The sequence below is a fragment of the Capricornis sumatraensis genome, chromosome 5 (genome assembly GCF_032405125.1).
Source record: "Capricornis sumatraensis isolate serow.1 chromosome 5, serow.2, whole genome shotgun sequence".
NCBI lineage: Eukaryota > Metazoa > Chordata > Mammalia > Artiodactyla > Bovidae > Capricornis > Capricornis sumatraensis.
This window is the reverse complement of record NC_091073.1, coordinates 38319977-38342535: the sequence shown is the minus strand read 5'-3', so window position 1 is coordinate 38342535 and position 22559 is coordinate 38319977. Positions and strand designations below refer to the sequence as shown.

General features: G+C 39.5%; 1 protein-coding gene across 1 annotated transcript in view; it reads right to left on the bottom strand.

The window, feature by feature from the left end:
• The window catches only part of ELAPOR2 (endosome-lysosome associated apoptosis and autophagy regulator family member 2), a 213075-nt gene that overhangs the window by 110452 nt on the left and 80064 nt on the right, over window positions 1-22559 (bottom strand). Inside the window, exon 2 of the mRNA XM_068973179.1 lies at window positions 15-135. Within this exon, the coding sequence (XP_068829280.1) occupies window positions 15-135 (121 nt within the window). The remainder of the gene's footprint in view (window positions 1-14; window positions 136-22559) is intronic.

The window sequence follows — 22559 nt, the reverse complement described above, 5'->3', positions numbered from 1 at the left end:
AAGTCAAAACATACTGCATTCTTTGCCTCTCACTGGGTCAGGCAGGCCAGAGCAGTCCACTGCGGAATTCGGAATGGCAACTCTCCACCTGGAGCCACTGCTATCACATTCTGTATATTCAAAGTGGTAATCTTTCTGCAAATAATCACAGACAAGTCTTTGTTAGAGCCAGTTTTAATGGGACAACTGTGCTTTCTCAGTCACTCTCAAACCTGCCTGGAAGCCTCATTCCAAACTGTTCTCTCTGGTTGATCCTCATTCTTCTGAGACTCCATCCATATCATGCAGTTTTTTGATAAAAAAAAATATATCATGACACAAATGAACTGACTTGCAAAACAGAAAAGGACTCACAGACTTAGAAAACAAATTTACAGTTGCCAGGGGCAGGGGTGGGAGGGAGGGACAGTTAGGGAGTTTGGGAAGGTCATGTGTACGCTGCTACATTCAAAACAGATAACCAACAAGGACATACTGTATAGCACATGGGACTCTACTCAATGTTATGTGCCAGCCTAGATGGGAAGGAGGTTTATGGGAGAATAGATACATGTATATATATATGGTTGGGTCCCTTCACTGTTCACCTGAAACTACCACAACATTGTTAATCGCCTATGTGTGTTTAGGTCACTCAGTCATATCTGAGTCTTTGTGACCCCATGGACTATAGCCCATCAGGTTCCTCTGTCCATGAAATTCTCCAGGCAAGAATATTGGAGTGGGTTGACATTTTCTTCTCCAGGGGATCTTCCCAACTCAGGGACTGAACACAGATCTCCCACACTACAGGTGGATTCTTTACCATCTGAGCCACCAGGGTATAAAAAATAAAATAAAAATTAAAAGTTTAAAGTTTGAAAAAAAAATGTACAATACAAGGTGCTGAGGCTCTGAAGAGGAACATGACAGCCATACACTTAATGGTGTGGCCAGGGACCTGTAATCTCACACACCCAAAAGGCAACAGCACATGTCCCTATTTTTGCAGGCTTCTTAAGATCTGAATAATTGATAGATATGAATATATGAGCAAAATAACCCTAAGAAATTGAAAGCTGTCACTGTCCTAAGTTTTTCAAAGAAAGAAATAAGAGAATTGTTCCCACAGACCTAATTTTTCACTCCGTTTAAAATTTAGCAGAAGGCATAATAATTAATCACCCAAATACTAATTAAAAGACTACCAAATTTTAAAGCAGCTCTTCCAGGCTCAATATATCCCCACCACAGCAGACTATCTTCAATCACTGACTGTAAAATAAACCATTTACTACAGTCGCCAAGTAAGAGCAACCCACTTGTCTCTGGCCCTTGGTTCCTCTGAACTCTGTCTTCACGTTGACCACCCCTGCTCAGAGCACATCACTGAGACCTTGAGCTGACAGGAATGAGGAAAAAATGTAGCATTTCATTTCACTGCAGCATTTCAAGAATGACAGAAGCTACAAATCTAGCCCAAAATATTTTCAGCTCAATATTTTAGAAGTTGCTAGGTGGTTTCATCTACTCTGTTTATTAATAACAGGAGTGAATAGAAATATTATCACATAATCATCAGAAAACTAGGTGTGGGAGGTAGGGAAGTTTGTGTGCATGCGTGCGTGCGTGCGTGTGTGTGTGTGTGTGTGTGTGTGTGTGCATGTGCATGTGTGTGTAAGAAAAAATACCAGTTAAGAGGCAGGTTCTGGAATCAGGTCTGAGTTTGAATTGACATCCTATTCTTCCACATACCATCAATGTGCTATACTGGACAAGCCACTTTACCTCTCAAAGCATCCACTTTTTTCATTCGTAAAATTAGAATAATAGTATTTCCTATTTTGCACGGCTTTGCAGCAGTAAAATGTTAGCCAGGTTAAGCTACACTGAGTTAGCACTTATTAGTGGTAGAATTATTCTTCTTCTTAAAGGCAATGTGGGTACAGAGAATGATATGCAGGAAGGAACTAACCAGTGGTAATAAGGTAAGGCACAAACTACCTGCATCTCTGTTTCCCCTGCTTCAATATCTGCACACTCTTAAAGATAAAATGAAAAGGGACTGAGAGTTAAAGAAGGTATAATCACTGAGCTGGGAGCCAAGGGCTTTATGCTGCATTCAGCAGACTCTCTCCCAGAAATAAGATTCATTATATCCTTCAAGCAATCATCTCTAAATAGGATTTTTTTTCAAATAGGATTTTTTTTTTTTACAAAGCTTGGTAACAAACAATTTGAGATTATGTTATTTGACAAGAATCTGGATTTCTAATACGTTTTACTGCCAATTAAGAGCAAATCTACACATGTTTAAAAAAAAATCAATAAAAGCCTACAAATAGGAAGGGCTTTCCAGAAGGAAAGATGGGAAGAAGGGAGGAAAGAAGAGAGAGAGGGAGGGAGGAAAACACAATGAGGTTCACTAAATTTGACAGCATACAAATGTTAAACACTATACATCAGAAGTCATCCTAAACAAAAGCAAAAAGTAAACAACAAAACGAACTGCCGAAGAAACATACAGCAAAGGTTAATTGACTTAAGAATACCAGGTTTCTGAGTTCTGCAAATGAATGGTGGTGATGGGTATACAACAATATGAATGTACTCAATGCCTCTGAACTGTACACTTACAATTATTAAGGTGCTAAATTTGATTTATATATATTTCACCGTAATCTTTAAAGTATAAAATACTGGGTTTCTAAAAATCAGTAAGGAAAAGGACAAACAACTATTGGAAATATGGTCAAAGAACACAAGCAGTTCATTAAAGAACAATACAAATAGCCAAGTATATACAATGCAGGAGACCTGGGTTTGATCCCTGGGTTGGGAAGGTCCCCTGGAGAAGGGAATGGCAACCCACTTCAGTATTCTTGCCTGGAGAGTTCCAAAGACAGGGAAGCCTGGAGGGCTACAGCCTATGGGGTCACAAAGAACTGGACACCACTGAGCAACTAACAAAAAATATATATACAAAATAAGTTGAACATCGCCAAAGAAATACAAATAATGATTTTCATCAAGTCGACATGGCATTTAAATTTATTTTAAAACTCTCTAATGTAACAGTGCAGTAAACTGAGCACTCATATGTGCTTCCAAAGAGAGAATGAAGTAGTATAGGATTTCTGGGGAGAAATAGTCATTCTGTACCAAGAGCTTTAATGTGTTTTAAAAAATTTGACTCCAAAATTCCACTTCTAGCACCTTATCTAAGGTGGGGGGAGTGTTTCATGTGTTCAGTGATTTGTGTACAAAATAGCTCATGAAAACTTTCCTATAGGTTTAAGGAGCATAGTTAAGAGTTTATTATAGAATCTTACATGCACTTTATCTGGAATTTTTCACACATATTTATGTCATTAAATACTCTTAATAATTATGTGGATTAGGAAAGACAGTTAACATTATTCCCATTACTCAACTGAAACTCAGAGGGGACTTACTCATACATACCCACCTAGTAAGCAACATAGCTGAGAGCAAAACGCAAGCCTTCCATTTATTTACTAGTGTTTTCAGTTTATATAATGCAATTGTGCTTAAAATAGAAGGCTAGTTTTAAAATAGAAGTGGTCAAAGTTTTGAATATAAGAGCCTGATAGTTACAAGTCTAATAAGAATCATAAGGATGTCTCACACGCAGAATACAAGAGGACACAGATAAGCAGAAACCATTTGATTCCCCCTCTATTTCTATATTAGTTTTCTGCAGATGCTGCCAAAAATTACCACACACGTAAGCCACTTGAGACAATAGAACTTTATCCTTTCACAGTTCTAGAGGCAAAAAATCCAAACTTGGTATCACTGGGCCAAAATCAAAACATCAACCAGGCTGACCTCCCTCTGGAGGTTGTGGGGAGAATGCTCTCCATGCCTCTTCCAGTTTCTGGTGGCTGCTGCTATTCATTGGTTTATAGCTGAATCACTCCAGTCTCTGCCTCTGTGGTCACACTGCCTTCTCTTCTGTCTGATCTCCTTTTTATCTCATTCTGATAAGACTCTTGTGATTGCATTTAGGGTCCACTGAGATCATTAAAAAAAAAATCCCCCATCTCAAGATCCATAACCTATTCATATCTTCAACCTCTTTATCCACAAAAGATAACAACTCATAGGTTCCAGGGGAGAGAATATGAATATCTTTTGAAGAGGAAGGCATTATTCAGCCTACCATGGCCCACCCTCTGGTTTCAAAATTTCACGTCCTTCCCACATGCAAAGTACACTCACCACATACCAATATTCCCTAAAAAGTCTCAACCCATTACAGTATCAATTCAAAGGCCAAAACCTCATTTACATCTCATCAGTTCAAAGGTCCCAAATCTAATCATTTAAATCAAGTATCAAGGAGACTCTGGTTACAATCTATAAGGGGGAAGATTCCTCTCCATCTGTGGACCTATGTTACCTGCTTCCAAAGTACAATGGTTTTTGACATTAACAACAGTGATAGACATTCCCACTCAGAACAAGATAAAGTGGAAGAAAGGGACGGATGATGTCAACCATCTCAAGACATTTCAAAATTCATAGGGCAAATTACATAACGTTTCAAGGTCTGGGAATAATCCACTATAGTTCATGGCTCCAATCTCTGGGCCCAAGACTCTACCCTCAGAGTCATTCTTCTGAATTTTTTTTTTAATAAAAACATATTTGCAGTTGAATAGTTTTACTGGACTTCTTCTTGCATGTAAAGTTTTGGGAATCCAACAGCCCTCCTCCATTTCATCCATCTCCATCGTTTTCTTGATGCTGGCAGTATTTCCCCTTTGATCATAAAGTTTGTGGGTCTCCTGTACATCTCATGCCATAGACAGAAGATCTTCCTAAAATCTTTTCTGGATAATCCCATCTCTGTTCCTGGTTTCTGCTAAGACAGTTGAGATCTATGAATCACACACCTAATTTCTTTGACACTAGCAAAAGGTTTTCCAGCCACACTCTGGGCCTTGTCTCCACAGCATACTTTCCTAACAGTGCATCTCCGAATTTAGCATCTTTTGCAATTTGCACAGGCTGAGAATTTTCCAAGTAATCAAGTCTGGATTTCTTTTTAACAATTCTCCCTTCGATTTCTCTTTCCTCTAACATTTTATTGTAAGCTGCGAAACTTTGCTCAGAAATCTCCCCTGTTGATATTCAAGTTCATCACTTACAAGTATTACTTACCTTCCACACAACAGGATGAAATTGTTAAACTTCCTGCCACTATATAGCAAAAGTCACCTGTCCTCCAATTTCCAACGATGTGTTCCTCATGTTCTTTTTAGCCTTAACCAGTAGCACGTTTAAAATTTCTACCAACATTCTGCTAAGGACAATTTAATATTCACTTTTACTACTGTGTTTCTCACTTCTTCCTGAATCATCACTGGAAGAATCTTTAACATTCATATTTCTGTCAACAGTCTGTTCTAGGCAATCTAGGTTTTTTCTATCATGTACTTTAAATTCTTCCAGCTTCTGTTCATTACCCAATTCTAAAGCCACCTGCTCATTTTTAGTTATGTGTTACAGCAACTCCCCACTTCAGGTTGTAAAATCTGTATTAGTTTTCCTTTGACAGTTGTAACAAATTACCAAAAATTTATCAGCTTAAAGCAACAGAAATTTGTTCTCTTACAATTTTGCAGGCCAGAAGTCCAAAGCCAGCATCACTGAAGTGCCACCCAGGCCACATTCCCTCTGGAGGCCCTAAGGCAAAATCCATTCCTTGCTTCTTCCAGTTTCTGGTGTCTGCAGCTTCACTGGCTTGCAGCTGCCATCACACCAGTCTCTGCCTCTGTGGACACACTGCCTTCATCTTCCTCCCCATTGTGACTGCATTTAAGACCCATTCAGATAACCATCTTCATCTCAAGATTCTTATTCACATCTTCACAGTTTTTTAAGCCTTTTCCCCCGTCATATAAGGTAACATACACAGATTCCAGGGATTAGGACATAGGCACCTTTCTTTGGTAGGAGGAGTAGTATTCAGCCTACCATAATTTCCTACTGCAGAATAGCCTAGACCAGCCATGCAGTTGCATAATGGTTTTCCTGTTCCTCTTGTTCCCAGTTATTTGTATTAGGAAGTATTTCTTTCTCATCTGCATATCCCACTGTAAGGATCCTGGCCCTCATATGTAATTTGTTATCCTCTTTGCAAAATAATGATGCTGAAAAGTATGGCATGAATTTCAAATGAAGCAAGACCTCTGAATAAAATAGGTAAGCTCAAGAAAACTCTGTCACCTTGGCCTCTGTGTTATTCAGGTTGCCAGTTATGAGCAGTAAGTACACAGAAAAGGTATGTTGTGTTTTCTGGATGCAGTGGTAGATGTCATATGCCAATTAGTCTTCCTATGATTTTTTATTCTACCTGCCTTCTCTATAATACCCTTGAAATCTAAAGAGGCACAGCTATTGTTAAGTTACAAAATTCTTAGCACTCCAGCAGGAAACTATAATGTGTTTGTTTACCATTTAAAAACACTGAAATGCAAACTTACTTCATGCGGAGGGCAGCACTTGGGGTCAGAAATTTAGACTACAGCCCCTACCTGATGGGTTTTATTTTTTAAATTATTTAATAGGCTATTTCATCTAGGCCAGTAATAATTTTTTTTAATCTACTTCTGAAGTCAACCCTTAAACCCACAGCAGAGATCTAAGAAATAGTGTGATGCAGTAAAATCACTCAAGATACAATATACACTCCCCAAATATTTTGAATGGTATTCAAGGTACTGAATAAACAGAGCTACAGCACATTCATTTTCAGATTTATAGATAATACCTCATAACTCTGGCCACAGACCTAAATAGATATTGAGCTAAATTTATCCCTTGGAAATGGGAATTTGGGGGGTATCAAGGAGAAATTAAAAAGAAAATGTAAAATTTTTCTAGTATAAATATAAAATTAATATGTCAAATATTTTATTTAAGTCATTAACTAACAAGTCAATCCAGAAATAAGCCATTGTCACCAGTTCAAAGGAGAACTCAAAAGAACACATATCAACTGCCAACCAGGAAAGCAAAATGAACTAAGAGATGCAGAACTGGGAAATATCCTAAGGGCAATAATCAATTACATTCCAAAAAATAAAATGGATTTTCATTTATATGGACAGGAATCATTTGTATTCTTATCAATTTCCTACATCTAACAGTACTGCAAAATAGTTCAAAGTCAGGGGACAATGCAAACTTCTACAGAAACTGATCATTCAGAAAGGTGCTCTAAACAGGTCAGTCATCTTTTCTGCCTATTTCAACATGTTTCACAATTTTCCTGACAAGAAGAAAAGTTCCTGTCAATTTTTGCAACATTACAGGGCTCCTGACACTTTATCACCAAACATAATGATGTTAGTCAGAGCACACTCTAAACAGCAGAACATCCGCTCACAATTCACACTCTAAATTATAAACTGGAGGAAGGGCTTGTCATGACCCCACTCAGGGGATGGCAGTTATTTAGACAAGTCTGCAAATCACAAAACACTGGGGAATGAAAACACTGCCTCAAATAACAAAATGATGGGACACTCTGAAAATCCAACATTGTAAATATATGGGAACCAAGGAAACAACCCAAAAAGAAATAGAGCATGGAATTACTCCTGATGAGAGCGGATGAAAAATTGTGGCTCGCCATTTGCAAAAACAAAGTCACCAGCTACTGCAGACACTGACCTTCAACACCTCTGAAAGGAGTTCAGGATGGAGATCAGAAATGAGGCACTCTGTGCTCTGGGAAAAAAACCGGAAGAACAGGCCTGCAGGTATACATTTTTAGGAGAAGATTTTATGAGTCTAATTTCCTGCATCTTTTAATATCTAGAAAACCACTAAATTCATTACTAGCAGCCACCTTTTCTCAAAATGTGTTCTTAACTGCATGTACCCTCTTCATCAAAATCACATACATCCTGCCCTTTTCTCTTACTCCTTAGGAGCAGCCCCTCAGAGCTCTCTCTGAGAGGCTCTCTCCCAGGGTATAGCCTTTATTTTGCCCCAAACAAAACTTTTTAAACTCTCATGTTGTGCATTTTGTTTTTTCAGTAGACATCAGCAAATGCTTAGAAGATTACTCCTCAATACAAATCATGATCACACACACACAAATTCACTCATAAATCACGTATAGGCACAAACTCCCAAATTGTGCTTTCTTACACCTAAACAGAAAATGTCAGGATACACCCCAAAAAATATTAGCTACTTAAAGTAGCCCCTATAAAAGACTGTTTCCTTGAGCCATCATCAGTCAGCCTCCTCTGAACTCTCTTCCCAATGAAGCCTTGACCTCTGGGCTTCTGTGTTCATCTCTGCATCACCCAGTTTTATCAAGAATCCTGTCAAGTCAGTTTAGATAGAATCCCCCTTTACCCTTGATGCTTCCTCTTAGTAATTTTCCATCCACTGACCCTCACCTTGCTCCTTGGATATAAATCCCCACTTGCTTATGCTATATTTGAGCCTGAGGTTTCTTAAACCCCATTGCAATAGTTCTTGAATAAAATCTGCTTTTACCGTTTTAACTACTGACCACTGGCTTTCTCTGACACCCTTAAGGCAAAAGTCATTTATACTACAAAAGCCTTATAGTTCTCACAGAAAATCTAGGGTATCATCTCTCAATTATGATTACAGTTGCTATAGTTTAACTACACATAGGCTAGACAATGTTTTGAATATATCTCACATATGAAAATAATATGCATGTGTGTATATATGTTCTTGACATTATATTGACAATAGTGAAAGTCACTCAGTCGTGTTTCTTTGCAACCCAGTGGACTGTACAGTCCATGGAATTCTGCAGGCCAGAATACTGAAGTGGGTAGCCTTTCCCTTCTCCAGGGGATCTTCCCAACCCAGGGATCAAACCCAGGTCTCCCGCATTGTAGGTGGATTCTTTACCAGCTGAGCCACAAGGGAATCCCATATTGACAATAAATATATAGTATTTATATATTGACATTAACATATATCATTTATCATGCTTTATACCTATGTTAGGCCTTCCCAGGTGGCTCAGTGGGTAAAGGATCCGCCTGCAAAGCAGGAGATGCAGGTTCAATTCCTGGGTTGGGAAGATCCCCAGGAGGAGGGCATGACAACCCACTCCACTAATCTTGCCTGGAGAATCTCATAAACAGAGGAGCCTAGTGGGCTATGGTCCACAGGGTCACAAAGAGTTGGACATGACTGAAGTGACTGAGCACACAAACCTATCTTAATGTATTTCATTTTCATACATGAACATCAATTTATATCATTCTGGCTCAACTGGTAAAGAATCTGCCAGCAATGCAGGCTACCTGGGTTTGACCCCTGGGTTGGGAAGATCCCCTGGAGAAGGGAAAGGCTACCCACTCCAGTATTCTGGCCTGGAGAATTCCATGCATCCATGGGGTCGCAAAGATTCAGAAAAGACTGATTGATTTTCACTTGATCACTTACTACATGACACTTTAGTTATTAAGTAAGTACTATGGCCTAAATGCCATGGGGGAGATTTAAAATAAATATAGCACACAGTCCCTGTACTCAATAAGTTTATGTTTTTGTTGGAGCACCAAGACAGACAGACAGACACACACCCCCTACATAATTTTATAAGAAAGCAGAAAAATCTAGGGTTCCATGTTGAACAGTGGCATTACAAGACAATGGACAAGTTAAAACTGTATAAGGTAAAAAAAAAAATTATCAATAAAAATCTCTCAACTCTACCAGAAAATAAAACAGGTACCACTTTCAATAAACTCAAAACAGCCAATTTTTCTTTAAGCCCTTATCAGTTATCCATTTCTTAGCAATCAAATGGCTTGCATTTTAGGGATCATTTTCTAGAAAAATAGGGTAATATGCATGATGTGACCTCATTATATCATGACTTCAGAGTCAGAATAAATTTCTGTGATCTTGAACCACCTGAAAAGGCTTTGAGGAGAAAGCCCTGGAAGACAGGTGGGGTTTGTAACTGCTCTAATGCTTATCAGTTCCTTCATAACTAGCAAGTCTAATAAGGTGTAATAAACAGTGAGGCCAAGTCTGAAGATAATATGCCTAAAGACATGCAGTGAAATACATTAGCCTAAGACAGGTGAGTAAGTGAACTAAGGAAAGAACAAACGAACCAACAAAATGAACCAATGAGATGTACTCATGTCAGTGACTCTCCTATGAGCAAATCAGTTCCCTGATGCTCCCTGCCTCCCCTCTGCAGTCAATTTAGAGTTGACCACGGTTAATTTTAATGATCCAGTAGATGAGGACATATTCGAGTTTATAGAGTCAAAAGCAATAGAGACAGAAGAAGAAAAAGCGCGGATATCTAAGAGAACATACACAGAGGGAAGAGACCAAAAAAAGCAAACTTAATTCATTTTCTTCAAATGAGGCTCTTTCTCTTTGAGTATTTTTATGTGACATGCTGACAACAGCATAGTCTTATATTTGATGAGACTGCAACTCCTGTTGGAGCAAGGCCCTCAAATTGAAGTCTCAGCAAAGTGTGTGACACCCTATTTGAGAGAGCGAGACAACAGGAAGGAAAAAGAGAAACCATGAGACTGTAGTGCTCAGCACAAACGTTCCAACTCCAGTTCCCATGGGTGAGGGCATACATCTTACTACATAGGAAGGTCAAAAACAGGAGGATACTCAGTGCAGACACACGTGACATAATAAAAAACTTCCTTAGCCTACATGATCAAGTACATGAGCACACAGCATTGTGCAGAAACATTCATACCCAGATTTTTTTATAGAAGGAACATGAAGTTAGTTACCATGGGAACCTAAGGCTAAGTAAAGCAATATGTATCTGATCTATTTATGACACATCCTCTTCTCTACATTTGCAGACATGATGGCTTTTAGAAACTTTTTTGAAAATGTTCATGTTTTGAACCTGAATTCAATATCTGTCTTTGTAAACAAGGCCTTATAGGTACTCAACTTATTTTGCCATTCAATAAATATTCACTGCACGTCTCCCCCATGACACTGTGGAGATGCTGCGGATACCACAAGAAATGAAGCAGCCAAGTCCCTACTCTCACGGGACTTACACTTTAGTATGAATAGAAGTGCCCAGGTCAATGGACATCTAGGTTGCTTCCATGTCTCAGCTGTTGTAAATAGTGCTGTAGTGAAAACTGGGGTGCAGGTATCTTTTTGAATTGTGGTTTTATTTAGATATATGCCCAGCAGTGGAATTGCTGGAGCAAATGACAGCTTTTTTTTAGTTTTTTAAGGACACAGAAGCAAACCTAAATGTTAACTGATGGAGAAATGGATAAAGATGGTGTGGTACATACATACAATGGAGTATCACTCAGCTATAAAAAAGGACAAAATAATGTCATTTGTAGCAACATGGATGGACCTAGGGATTGTCACACAGAGTGAAGTAAGTCAGACAGAGAAAAATAAATATAGTATGATATTGCTTAAATAAGTTATCTTTTTTAAAATGGTACGATGAACCTATTCACAAAGAGAGTCACAGATGTAGAGAACAAACCTATGGTCACCAAAGGGGAAAAGAAGGAGGGATAAATTGGGAGATTGAGATAGGCTTTTATTTACACACTGCTATATATAAATCAGATAACTACTAAGGACCTACTATAAAGCACAGGGAACTCTACTCACTACTTCATAATGACCTATATAAGAATAGGATTGAAAAAAGAGTGGATATATATATATGTATTATATATAGCTGATTCACTTTGCTGTACAGCAGAAACATAACATTGTAAATAAACTATACTCCAATAAAAAAATTTTTAAAAAGAAGTGCCCACTGTTTCTTGGAGGGATCCAGCTCAGACCATTTTCTTTCTCTGGCTCTCAGTCCAAACTGATAAAGATATACAATGGGCTAGTCCTTGTCTCCCCTCTGTCTGTGCCAAACCTAAGACCACAAGCAACTCAGGTGCGTCCTAAGTTATGCTTGTACTTACATCCCATTTCTCATATTTTCATTGTTCCAGATAAAGAGGAACCAGCCACCTCCTGCATTGTCATGGAACATCAGGAAAAGTTGCAAAGAACATTCTAAAACAAGTTTGGGAAAAGTGACAGATTTTATTTTCTTGGGCTCCAAGATCACTGAGGATGGTGACTGCAGCCATGAAATTAAAAGATGCTCACTCCTTGGAAGAAAAGCTATGACAAACCTAGACAGCAGACACATTACTTGGCTGACAAAGGTCTGTATCGTCAAAACTATGGTTTTTCCAGTAGTCATGTATGGATGTGAGAGTTGGACCATAAAGAAGGCTGAGCACCAGGCTGGTGCTTTTGAACTGTGGTGTTGAAGAAGAGTCTTGAGAGTCCCTTGGACTGCAAGGAGATCAAACTAGTCAATCCTAAAGGAAATCAACCCTGAATATTCATTGGAAAGACTGATGCTGAAGCTGAAGTTCCAGTACTCTGGCCACCTGATGCGAAGAACTGACTCATTAGAAAAGATCCTGATGCTGGGAAAGACTGAAGGCTAAAGAAGGGGACAAGAGGATTAGACGGTTGGATGGCATCACCAAGTCAATGGACATGAGTTTGAACAAACTCCAGGAGACAGTGATGGACAAGGAAGCCTGGTGTGCTGCAGTCCATGGGGTCACAAAGAGTCGGAATGACTGAGTGACTGAACAACAATACAATAAAACAAGTCTACCCAAAAAGAAATGAAGGAAAATGTCAATGTTCTTAAGACTGCAGCCAGATAATCTCTATTACCATTGTTAGATATATTAGTTTAAAAAAAAAACTTCATAGAAAATGCTGAGGAAAATGTTATGTCCTTGAACTAAAGGTCTTTAAACACATGCCATTATTATTTCACCATCTAATTATATTTAAACTTGCTGAATTATCCCTATTCCCCAAAACCTGTAAAAAATGGAGATTCTCAAAAAAGTAGAGAGAAAAGGAATAAAAATAATATAAATGACAAAAATAAAGAGACTAGAAGTGAAAAGCACAATGCAAGTGTCAATAATTTGTTTGGAAGATAGGATACCTAGGTGAACTCTAGCAGACTTATCAAAGCAAAACAGCTAAGGACTGCACATCCAGACAATAACAAGAGGAAGGCTGACATGAGCCACAGAAAGACATAGAATTGAAGGCACCAAACATCTCAAAGCAAACAAAGCTGACAACAAAAAGACTGAAAATCTGTTTAAAAATGTAGACTCTTCCATTCCCTTTCAATCACAAGAGAAAAAAATTATTTGCTCCAGAAAAGTTGAACTAGAAAGGTTACAGATTCAGGGTCATCAAGTGTAGCAGATGGAAGAAAAGGCAGCTTATCAAAAACAAGGGACTGTGTGCACACCTGCATACTAAATGACAAGACCCACCGCAAAACCCTCCCACTGAAACACAAGCCCAGCACCACTGTCCTTCCACCTGAACTGCCTCTCCCAGACTAGTAGCCACATTTCTCCTTCCTGAAAGGTGCCCTTGATGGATGGTATGCCTCACATCAGGACTCTTACCCCTGCATTTTAACTGATTTTCACATCTGCTTATCCTAGAAATGAGACTTGCTGGAACCTAACTTTTATCCACAATATCATTATTGTTATTCATAAAAACACTAATGACATTTGCAAAATCCTGTAAGTGCTCCTCATATGCAGATAACACCACCCTTATGGCAGAAGGTGAAGAGGAACTAAAAAGCCTCTTGATGAAAGTGAAAGAGGAGAGTGAAAAAGTTGGCTTAAAGCTCAACATTCAGAAAACTAATATCATGGCATCTGGTCCTGTCACTTCATGGGAAATAGATGGGGAACCAGTGGCAGACTTTATTTTGGGGGGCTCCAAAATCACTGCAGACAGTGATTGCAGCCATGAAATTAAAAGATGCTTATTCCTTGGAAGGAAAGTTATGACCAACCTAGATAGCATATCAAAAGCAGAGACATTACTTTGCCAACAAAGGTTAGTCTACTCAAGGCTATGGTTTTTCCAGTGGTCATGTATGGATGTGAGAGTTGGACTGTGAAGAAAGCTGAGCGCCAAAGAACTGATGCTTTTGAACCGTAGTGTTGGAGAAGACTGTTGAGAGTCCCTTGGACTGCAAGGAGATCCAGTCAGTCCATCCTAAAGGAGATCAGTCCTGGGTGTTCATCGGAAGGACTGATGCTAAAGCTGAAACTCCAATACTTTGGCCACCTCATGTGAAGAGTTGACTCACTGGAAAAGACCCTGATGCTCGGAGGGATTGGGGACAGGAGGAGAAGGGGACGACAGAGGATGAGATGGTTCGATGGCATCACCGACTCAATGGACAGGAGTTTGGTGAACTTTGGGATTTGGTGATGAACAGGGAGGCCTGGTATGCTGTGATTCTTGGGGTCGCAAAGAGTCAGACACGACTGAGCCACTGAACAGAACTGACTGATAAGTGCTCCAAAATAATTTTCATTACATTATCCTACTTGAATTAGTCTGAAGCACAACCCTCCATAGTAGGCAAGCGTCCTGTCTCCATCCTCACGGCCAATGTCAAATTTCAATCACCATCTTCTGCCATCTGAATGACTACCAACAACCTAACTGGCCTCCTGCTTCTGCAGCAGCCAGTTCTCATTATGTCATCCCTGCTCAAAATCCTGCAACAACTTCAAATTAGCCAGAGGACAAAGTCCATAATCTTAGCATAGCATGAAAAGCCTTTCTTGATTCATGTTCTCTCTGCTTCCCCAAGTTTTTTCTCAGTCTTCTGCATATGTGAAACACTGAAACACAGAATAAAATATACTATGTTCTTCCTTCCCTCCGTGCCCTAAACATGACTTATTCTCGGCGTGGAAGGCTTCCTCTTTGCCCAGACCCTGTAACAGCATAAAGGAATCTCCATAATCACAAAGCATTGTGGGGCAGGTTCTCCTTCAGGCCATACCTCACATTGGCAGGACCAAGGGCAACAGTATAAACTGAAATGTCCTTCATCCTCTACACTCACCACATACCTTTAACAGCCTCCTCATATACAAGTGGTGACACCAACCAGCACATTCAAGCTCTGTCAGTGCCCCTCCCACAATAACACCGTCTACAGTCAGGAGTGTGGACCTGAAAAAAGCCACTGAACACCCTGGAAGCAGACCTGGGACTTGTAAGCATGCAATTGCAAAGTCATGTTAGCCAGAGTATTGTGTAAAAGGGCGGGGAAAGAAGGAAATGTGACATCTAGGTGGGCACATCTCCTTAGCACATAGATTACAAGACAGGTGGGGGAACACAGCCACAGGAAGCCCAGAGGGGCCCCCTCTGCAGCAGAGACAAGGTAGGGGCCCCTCTTGCCTTGTCTAAAGGTTGATACTGATCTCTCTTATGGGCTTCCTTGGTGGCTCAGATGGTAAAGAATCTGCCTGCAATGTGGGAGACCTGGGTTCGATCCCTGGGTTGGGAAGATCCCTGGAGAAGGGAACGGCTACCCACTCCAGTATTCTAGCCTGGAGAATTCCATGGACAGAAAAGCCGGACAGGCGACAGTCCATGGGGTCACAAAGACCTGGACACAGATCTCTGTTTATGTAACAAGATCCAAAGAAAAGAGCAGCAGGAAAGACAGCTACTACTTCAATAGACAGAATTTCCAGGGATGGCAGGAAAATTGGCCTACAACTTGAAGGGTTCTTGAGTAGAGGTAATTTTTTCTTCTTTTTTCCCCTCTTTCCTTTTTCTTTTTTTTGGCCTCACCCAAAATAAAAATGTAAAATCATAGATAAAAGTCCAATGTTCCAAAAAAAATAAATCTCAGAAATTGATTTTGATGTCTAACAACATTTAGTTGTGAGCTTATATGTATATAAAATCCAAATTTTTCTACATTAATCAGGCTGAAACCGAAAAGCTGCCTTTGCTTCTGCAAAATTTGAGCAACAACTTACTATTTAACAAGCACCAAGAGAAACTGCATCAAAAGTTTCAGAAATGTATTAAACATAACCCATGCCACATCAATTCCACTTCTACTTCTGGACATAAAACCCACAGAAACCATAATAGGTTTACATCATAGCATTATTTAAAATCATAAAAAACTTGAAAACACTCTAAATGCACAACAATAAGGGACTGGTTAATAAATTATTGTGCATACATGATGGATTTTATATAATCCATTCTAAAATGATAAAGTCATTGCCATATTTATGATAAAATTATGACACTTAAATATAATATTAAAATTATACAAAATAATATGTCTGAACTTGTAGGCATGGATATGTATTAATACAGAGAAAAGTTACTGTGGGTATGTATACCAAAAACTTAACAGCAGTAAACTGAGTAGAGACCATAGAGAACATAGGGATTTTTTTAAAATTCAAGTACAGTTAATTTACAATGTTGTGTCAGTTTCTAGTATACAGCAAAGTGATTCCGTTATATTCTTTTTCATATTCTTTTCCATTATGGCTTATTACAGGATATGTGTTTCCCTGTGCTATACAGTAGGACCTTGTTGTTTTAGAACATAGTGATTTTTATTTTCTCTTTTGTGATTCTGTATTTTTAAATTTTTCTACAGTTCTTAATAAAAATGTACTTCTTCCCCTAAATTTGGGTATCTGCTTTGCCAAGGAAGACATAAAAAAAAAAAAAATGCTCCTGTTTATTCTGACTTTAAAATAGGTATCCAATGGGACTTGTAAAAATTCAAAGGACACCACTGAAAGATTATTCTATTACCATGCATTAGCCTTTCTGATGGGTCAATCATTAGCAAGGCTTTAAGGGCAAAGGCCACAAGACATAGGTTGTAAGTTCTGTAGAAGGGAGCATGGAAAAGAAGACCCAGACCTGAAGTACTGTACAAGCAGGCAGAAACAAAGATTTTAAGTAAATATAAAGAAGATAAAGAAAAGCAGGAAGAGCTGGCTGGGAGAAAAAGAGAACAAGACAGTGGAGAACCTCTGACTACACAGTTTGCTGATCTCACAATTTGGTTCAGGAAAGGAAAAACTCCACATTTAACTCACCTAAGCCACTGGCAGAGTTCAGAGAGAAAAGATTTATAAAATGCAATTTAAATTCAAAAGTTAATTCTTGTCAGTGCTGCCACTTGAAATTGAGCTTTACTTGTTAAGAGTCTACAGAAATAGCATAGGTGATAAAAGGCTCTGAGAATTTTGACATCCAAATCATGTTTTTGCTTACAAACTGTGTGAGCTTAATAAAAACAAACTAGTTATTTGAGTTCTTTTGAACTCAATTGACCCTATAAGAATCTCTCAAATTAACAGATTTTTTTTTTTTACTAGTATAATCCTAATACATCATCGGGCTTCTCTGCTGGCTCAGTGGTAAAGAACCGCCTGCCAATGGAGGACATAGGTTGGATCCCTGGGTCGGGAAGATCCCCTTGAGAAGGAACAGCAACTCCCTCCAGTATTCTTGCCTGGGAAATCCCATGGACTGAGGAGCCTGGCGGGCTATAGTCTATGGGCTTGCAAAGAGTCAGACGTGACTTAGTGATTAAACAACAATGCCTATTATCATAACCACACTCCTAAAAATCAAACTTTTAAAATCTGTTGAGATTTTTTTATAAAAATGAGAAAGAGTAGATACCTGCTGATCTATCTAGCTAGCATCCTTTTCCCATTTCTTCATATAGCAGCATACCTCATGAGTTCAATACCCTCTGAGGACCTCTTCCAAGATTCCAGGCAGTTCTGATTAGGCATCCAATCAGAGGACTCCTAGCCCCGGCCAGGCCATGCTATGGACATGTTACCTGGTCAGTTTTAATAAACTAGTCTGGGTGCCAGACAGGAGGCAGAACATCTAATACAGTTTCTTTTTCCCAAAAATAAGCTTGCATTTACACAAAATGCAAGACTCCACAAAATTAAATAGCAAGTGACCTGGGGAACAATGTCAAATTTTGAATAACAACTAGTACAACCATAGTGAGTTTGCTGGTTTCATTTCTTCTTGAATCTCCTGGCTTCGAGCTGAAGGTGGGCCCAGTCAGGGCACTGTCTAGTAGATGTGACTCAAAATCTTCCAACTTTCCAGGCAGATCAAGAAAATGGATCCCTGTGAGCTAAAACAGAATGGGGGTAGAGGAGGTGGCGGGGGGAAAGTGTGCTTGTGTTTTTCCTTTTTTTCTCTGCCAGCCCTACCCCAAGGCCAGCACCACTTACACAACTACACAGATGCCGCTGCAGTGACATGAGGACCTAATGCCCCAAGAGAAAACCATCTCCCTGGATAAAGAAACTACAACAAGGACCTCCCGCTGTGTAAAGAGCTGGGAGCAGTGGAAGAGATGGGTATTCTTATTATCCTTTTTATCCCTTTTTTCTGTTACCACTTCATCCCAATCAAGTGAACTGAAGGAAAGCATGGAGGCTAAAACTATGGAGGAATCCATCTTTCTGGCCAGAGGAAATATAAAAGAAGTCCTTTGGAAAATACCCCAGAGTCATGGAAAAGAGGACCTCCTAGCTGTGTGTATAAGTAAATCACACAATTCCCAGGCTCACCCTCAAGCTCGATATGTATGGAATACAATTAAAGCAGCATCTCAAAGTCACAGAGAACTCAAGTACAGCATAAACCAGCTCAAGACAGGGTAGGTAACTCCTTCTGTCCCTCCCCCCAACAAATAGCAAAAGCTTTGAAACCTCAATGGACACTGGAATCACCACATACAGAAGGTGATCTAGGCTGTGAACCTAATCAGCTCAGCTGCCTGCTAAAACAGACAAAAAAATTTTTCTATAGAAAACTTTAAAAGAACCCAGAGTTTCACGACATAATATTTAAAATATTCAGAATACAATAAAAAATATTTGCCATATAAAGAACTAAGAAAATCTGATTGATATTCAAGAGAAAGACAATCACCATGTGATAAGCCCAAAAGAAGATATTAAGAATTATCAAAGCAAAAATTTTAAAGCAGCTATTTTAACTGTCTTCCATGAGACATTTATTTTCAAAATCTAGATATCATGTATATTGCCAAGTTTGTAATTATGCAAATAACAATAGTAATTTACTATAGAAAAATTAGAAAACATAGATAAGGATGGCTCCCCTCAATTTTTCTTGTCTACGTATAATAAAACTGTAGGATCCTCTTTCCTTCTTTGGTAGGACTGTGAGCATAAGCAAACTAACAGAAATCACTATAAAACATGAGATGATTATTCATATACAAGATAGAGTATTACTAAGTAATATTTAGCTTTACATGCCAGAGAGCTCTTGCTGAATTATATTTCAGACCACCCCACCATAGTAGACACTAGAAAATAAGGACTGGAACCACATTAGTTCACTGCAGTTGATAAAGATGTTTCACACGTATTTTCTGATTTGATTCTCATGGCAATAATGTGAGGGAGATAGCACATTTCCTCAGTTTTAAGCTGTAAATTTGAAGACTTAAAAATCCATAGCAAAAGACTCATCACTAGCTACACACAATGACAAGACTGTCACAGGCTGGGCCTGGGTAAACTGAACACTAATTCGACTATCCATGCCTGACATTATCACTTCAGTTGAGTTGTTTGCATCCCAGGAGCTATATTTTATCTTTGTTACCTATAAGGTCTGAACAAAAAATGACACAATAATGTGGCACAGAAACCAAAAGTGAGTAAGTGCCTAAGGCCACTTGGCCCTGAAAACGGAATGTAGCCAGGCAGAAGTGGTCCATCCCCTAAAAACAGGCCACCAAAGCTCAAAAGCTAGGACAGCATCCCTTCTTGTATCCTGCAGCATGATCTGCTAAACACTTGTGAAGAACTCCAAAGAGACAGTGTTTAATTACACATAACAGAACCATAAACATAACTTCGTAGAAAAAAGAAGCTTTTTTTTTAATTAATTTTTTTTTTAAAGAAGCTTTTAAGGATGTTTCCAAAACAGGGCTCAAATCATTCATGTTAGGAAATACAATTTTTTTAAAAAACAGTAATGTAGTAGTAAAGTCGCTCAGTCATGTCCAACTCTTCGCAACCCCATGGACTGTAGCCTGCCAGGCTCCTCCATCCATAGCATTTTCCAGGCAAGAGTACTGGAGTGGGTTGCCATTTCCTTCTCCAGGGGATCTTCCTGACCCAGGGATCGATCGCAGGTCTCCCACACTGTAGGCAGACGCTTTTACCATATGAGCCACCAGGGAAGTAACAGAAACAATAGGAAATGTGAGGCCACAGTCCAGCCTTAACTATGTTACAGCTTAAGAGCTAAGAATATAAATTGGCCAATTCCTAAACTCAGTTGAGTCAGGGCATGGATCAACAAAACAGAAGAATCTTGAGGGTGATTAAAGCCAGAATGTGAGAGAATGCGAGAGAGTGGGTAGAATAAGACAGAGGAAAATTAGACAGAGATCAATGTCATGGAAGGCAAGACAGAGGTTGTATCAGGTCAAGCCAATACAAACCAGGATACTGAGTAAAGGTTTAGAAAGGAAAAACATCACCCCATCTCAGGGGCTGCTGATAGCAGTTATTCAGAAGAATTTAAATATTTCAGTTAAAGACAGAGATTTGGTTTTTGACAGAAATATTAAAGAAAAATGATACATAATTAAGTTGTTGCTTTTAAGTGGCTCAGTCGTGTCCAATTCTTTAGTGACTCCATGGACTATAGCCCTCCAGGCTACCCTGTCCATGGGATTTTCCAGTCAAGAATATTGGAGTTGGTTGCCATTTCTTTTTCCAGGGGATCTTTCCAAACCAGGGGTTGAACCTGTGTCTCCAGCATTGGCAGGTGGATTCTTCACCACTGAGCCACCAGGGAAGCCCATGTAACTAAGTAAATATATTTATACTATTGTTGATTAGGGGGAAATATTGTACATTTAACACAGTGGAGATTTCTCCAAGCCGCCAAAATGTTAATAAAACTCTGGTGCCTTTTAAAATAAATGATGATTTAGAATTGAGGAAATAGAGTATTGTGAGAAATCTGAGACTCAAGATTACTGAGATCCAGCAGCATGCATAAGGCAGAGCTGAGTCAAAAATAGCACAAGTAAAATTATCTTCACCACATCGCAGCTCCTAACATGAGCAATTTACTTATTAATATATATTATGGGTACTTCCCTCTCATTACCAGCTTCTACTATTGAGCACTTTTTCAGCTGGACCCTACTCAGTGGTCTTTCTCTATTCCTCCTCTAATCAGCTCACTTTTTCTCTTCACAATTTTAACACTAATATTTTCAAGCCATATACTAAAACTCAGTCCGTTCGTTCTCAACAGATAACCTCGAATCTGACCTCAAAAAGAAAATCCCTCCAGGCACAAATTTCCCCAAATTGTCTTTCTTCTCCTGTGGGTGTCTGTGCATGCACAAGCTTACTTAACCAGCTTGCCTTCTTCCCTCGGGTCTCATGCAACAGTGCATCCTTACCATTTTATAAAATTTATCTCTGACTGTTCTCTAAGCCTCATTCTTTCAAGAATGTTCCATTCATTACTCTGCCTCTCCCTCTCTCTCTCCCCTCAATGTATAAATTATTCATGTCTCTCCCATCAATTAAAAAAATTCTCCACTGACCCCATGTTATGGTGATTCATCATTCGGTCCTCAAATCCAGTCTCCACCCTCATTTGCTCCAGGTTAGGCCCAGAGAGGCTGACCTCTGTAGACTCCATCACTCACACGCCTTTGAAAGCTGGATTCTGATTTTCTTTGTCCAATAGGAGGAGGCTCCAGCAAGACAGGAGAGTGGAGTGCTTATCTCCCTTTCACCATCCACAGCTATGGAGCTTCCCTAAACACCACTGCCTCCCTCTCTGTCAGGGCTGTGAGTACTAACAGCTTTCTGATCTATTCCTGATAGTCCCTGGGGCCTCTGTGGTTGTTTCTCTTAAAATCAGTCCACAGCTCCATTCAGTTTCTTTATTAAACGCTTTTCAGGTGAATGTTTTGCATGAGCTGTTTTCCTGCTAGGATTCTGATCAATTCAGCTCATGTCCGACTCCAGCTCCTTTCTGTCTCTTCCGAGGCAGGCTTCCTGAAAGGGTGCTCTGAACTCACCACTGTTTTTCATTTACCCATCAGTTCACTATGATCTTGGAGAAGGAAATGGCAACCCACTCCAGTGTTCTTGCCTGGGGAATCCCAGGGACGGCAGAGCCTGGTGGGCTGCCTTCTGTGGGGTCACAGAGTCCGACACGACTGAAGCGACTTAGCAGTAGCAGCACTATGATCTAGCTTCTGCCGCCCATGAATCCACTAAATTCATCTTCCCAGTAGGGATATTTAACATCATTTATGACCTGGCTCTACATTCCAGCTCTATCACCCACCATCTGCCATGAGACCATATGCTCCATCCAGCAAATGACCCTAGAGTTGTCTTTGGCCTCCTCTAGGATTCTCTCCACCTGAAATGTGCTTCTCTGCTTCAGGTATCCAGTGAACATCTAGTCATCATGCAAGTGTCAACTCAAGAAGCTCTTCCTTCTAGGAGTCCTTCTCTCACTTACCCACCCTACATTAGCCAGGATTAAGTGGCTTAAACCCCCAGATCCTGTAAACA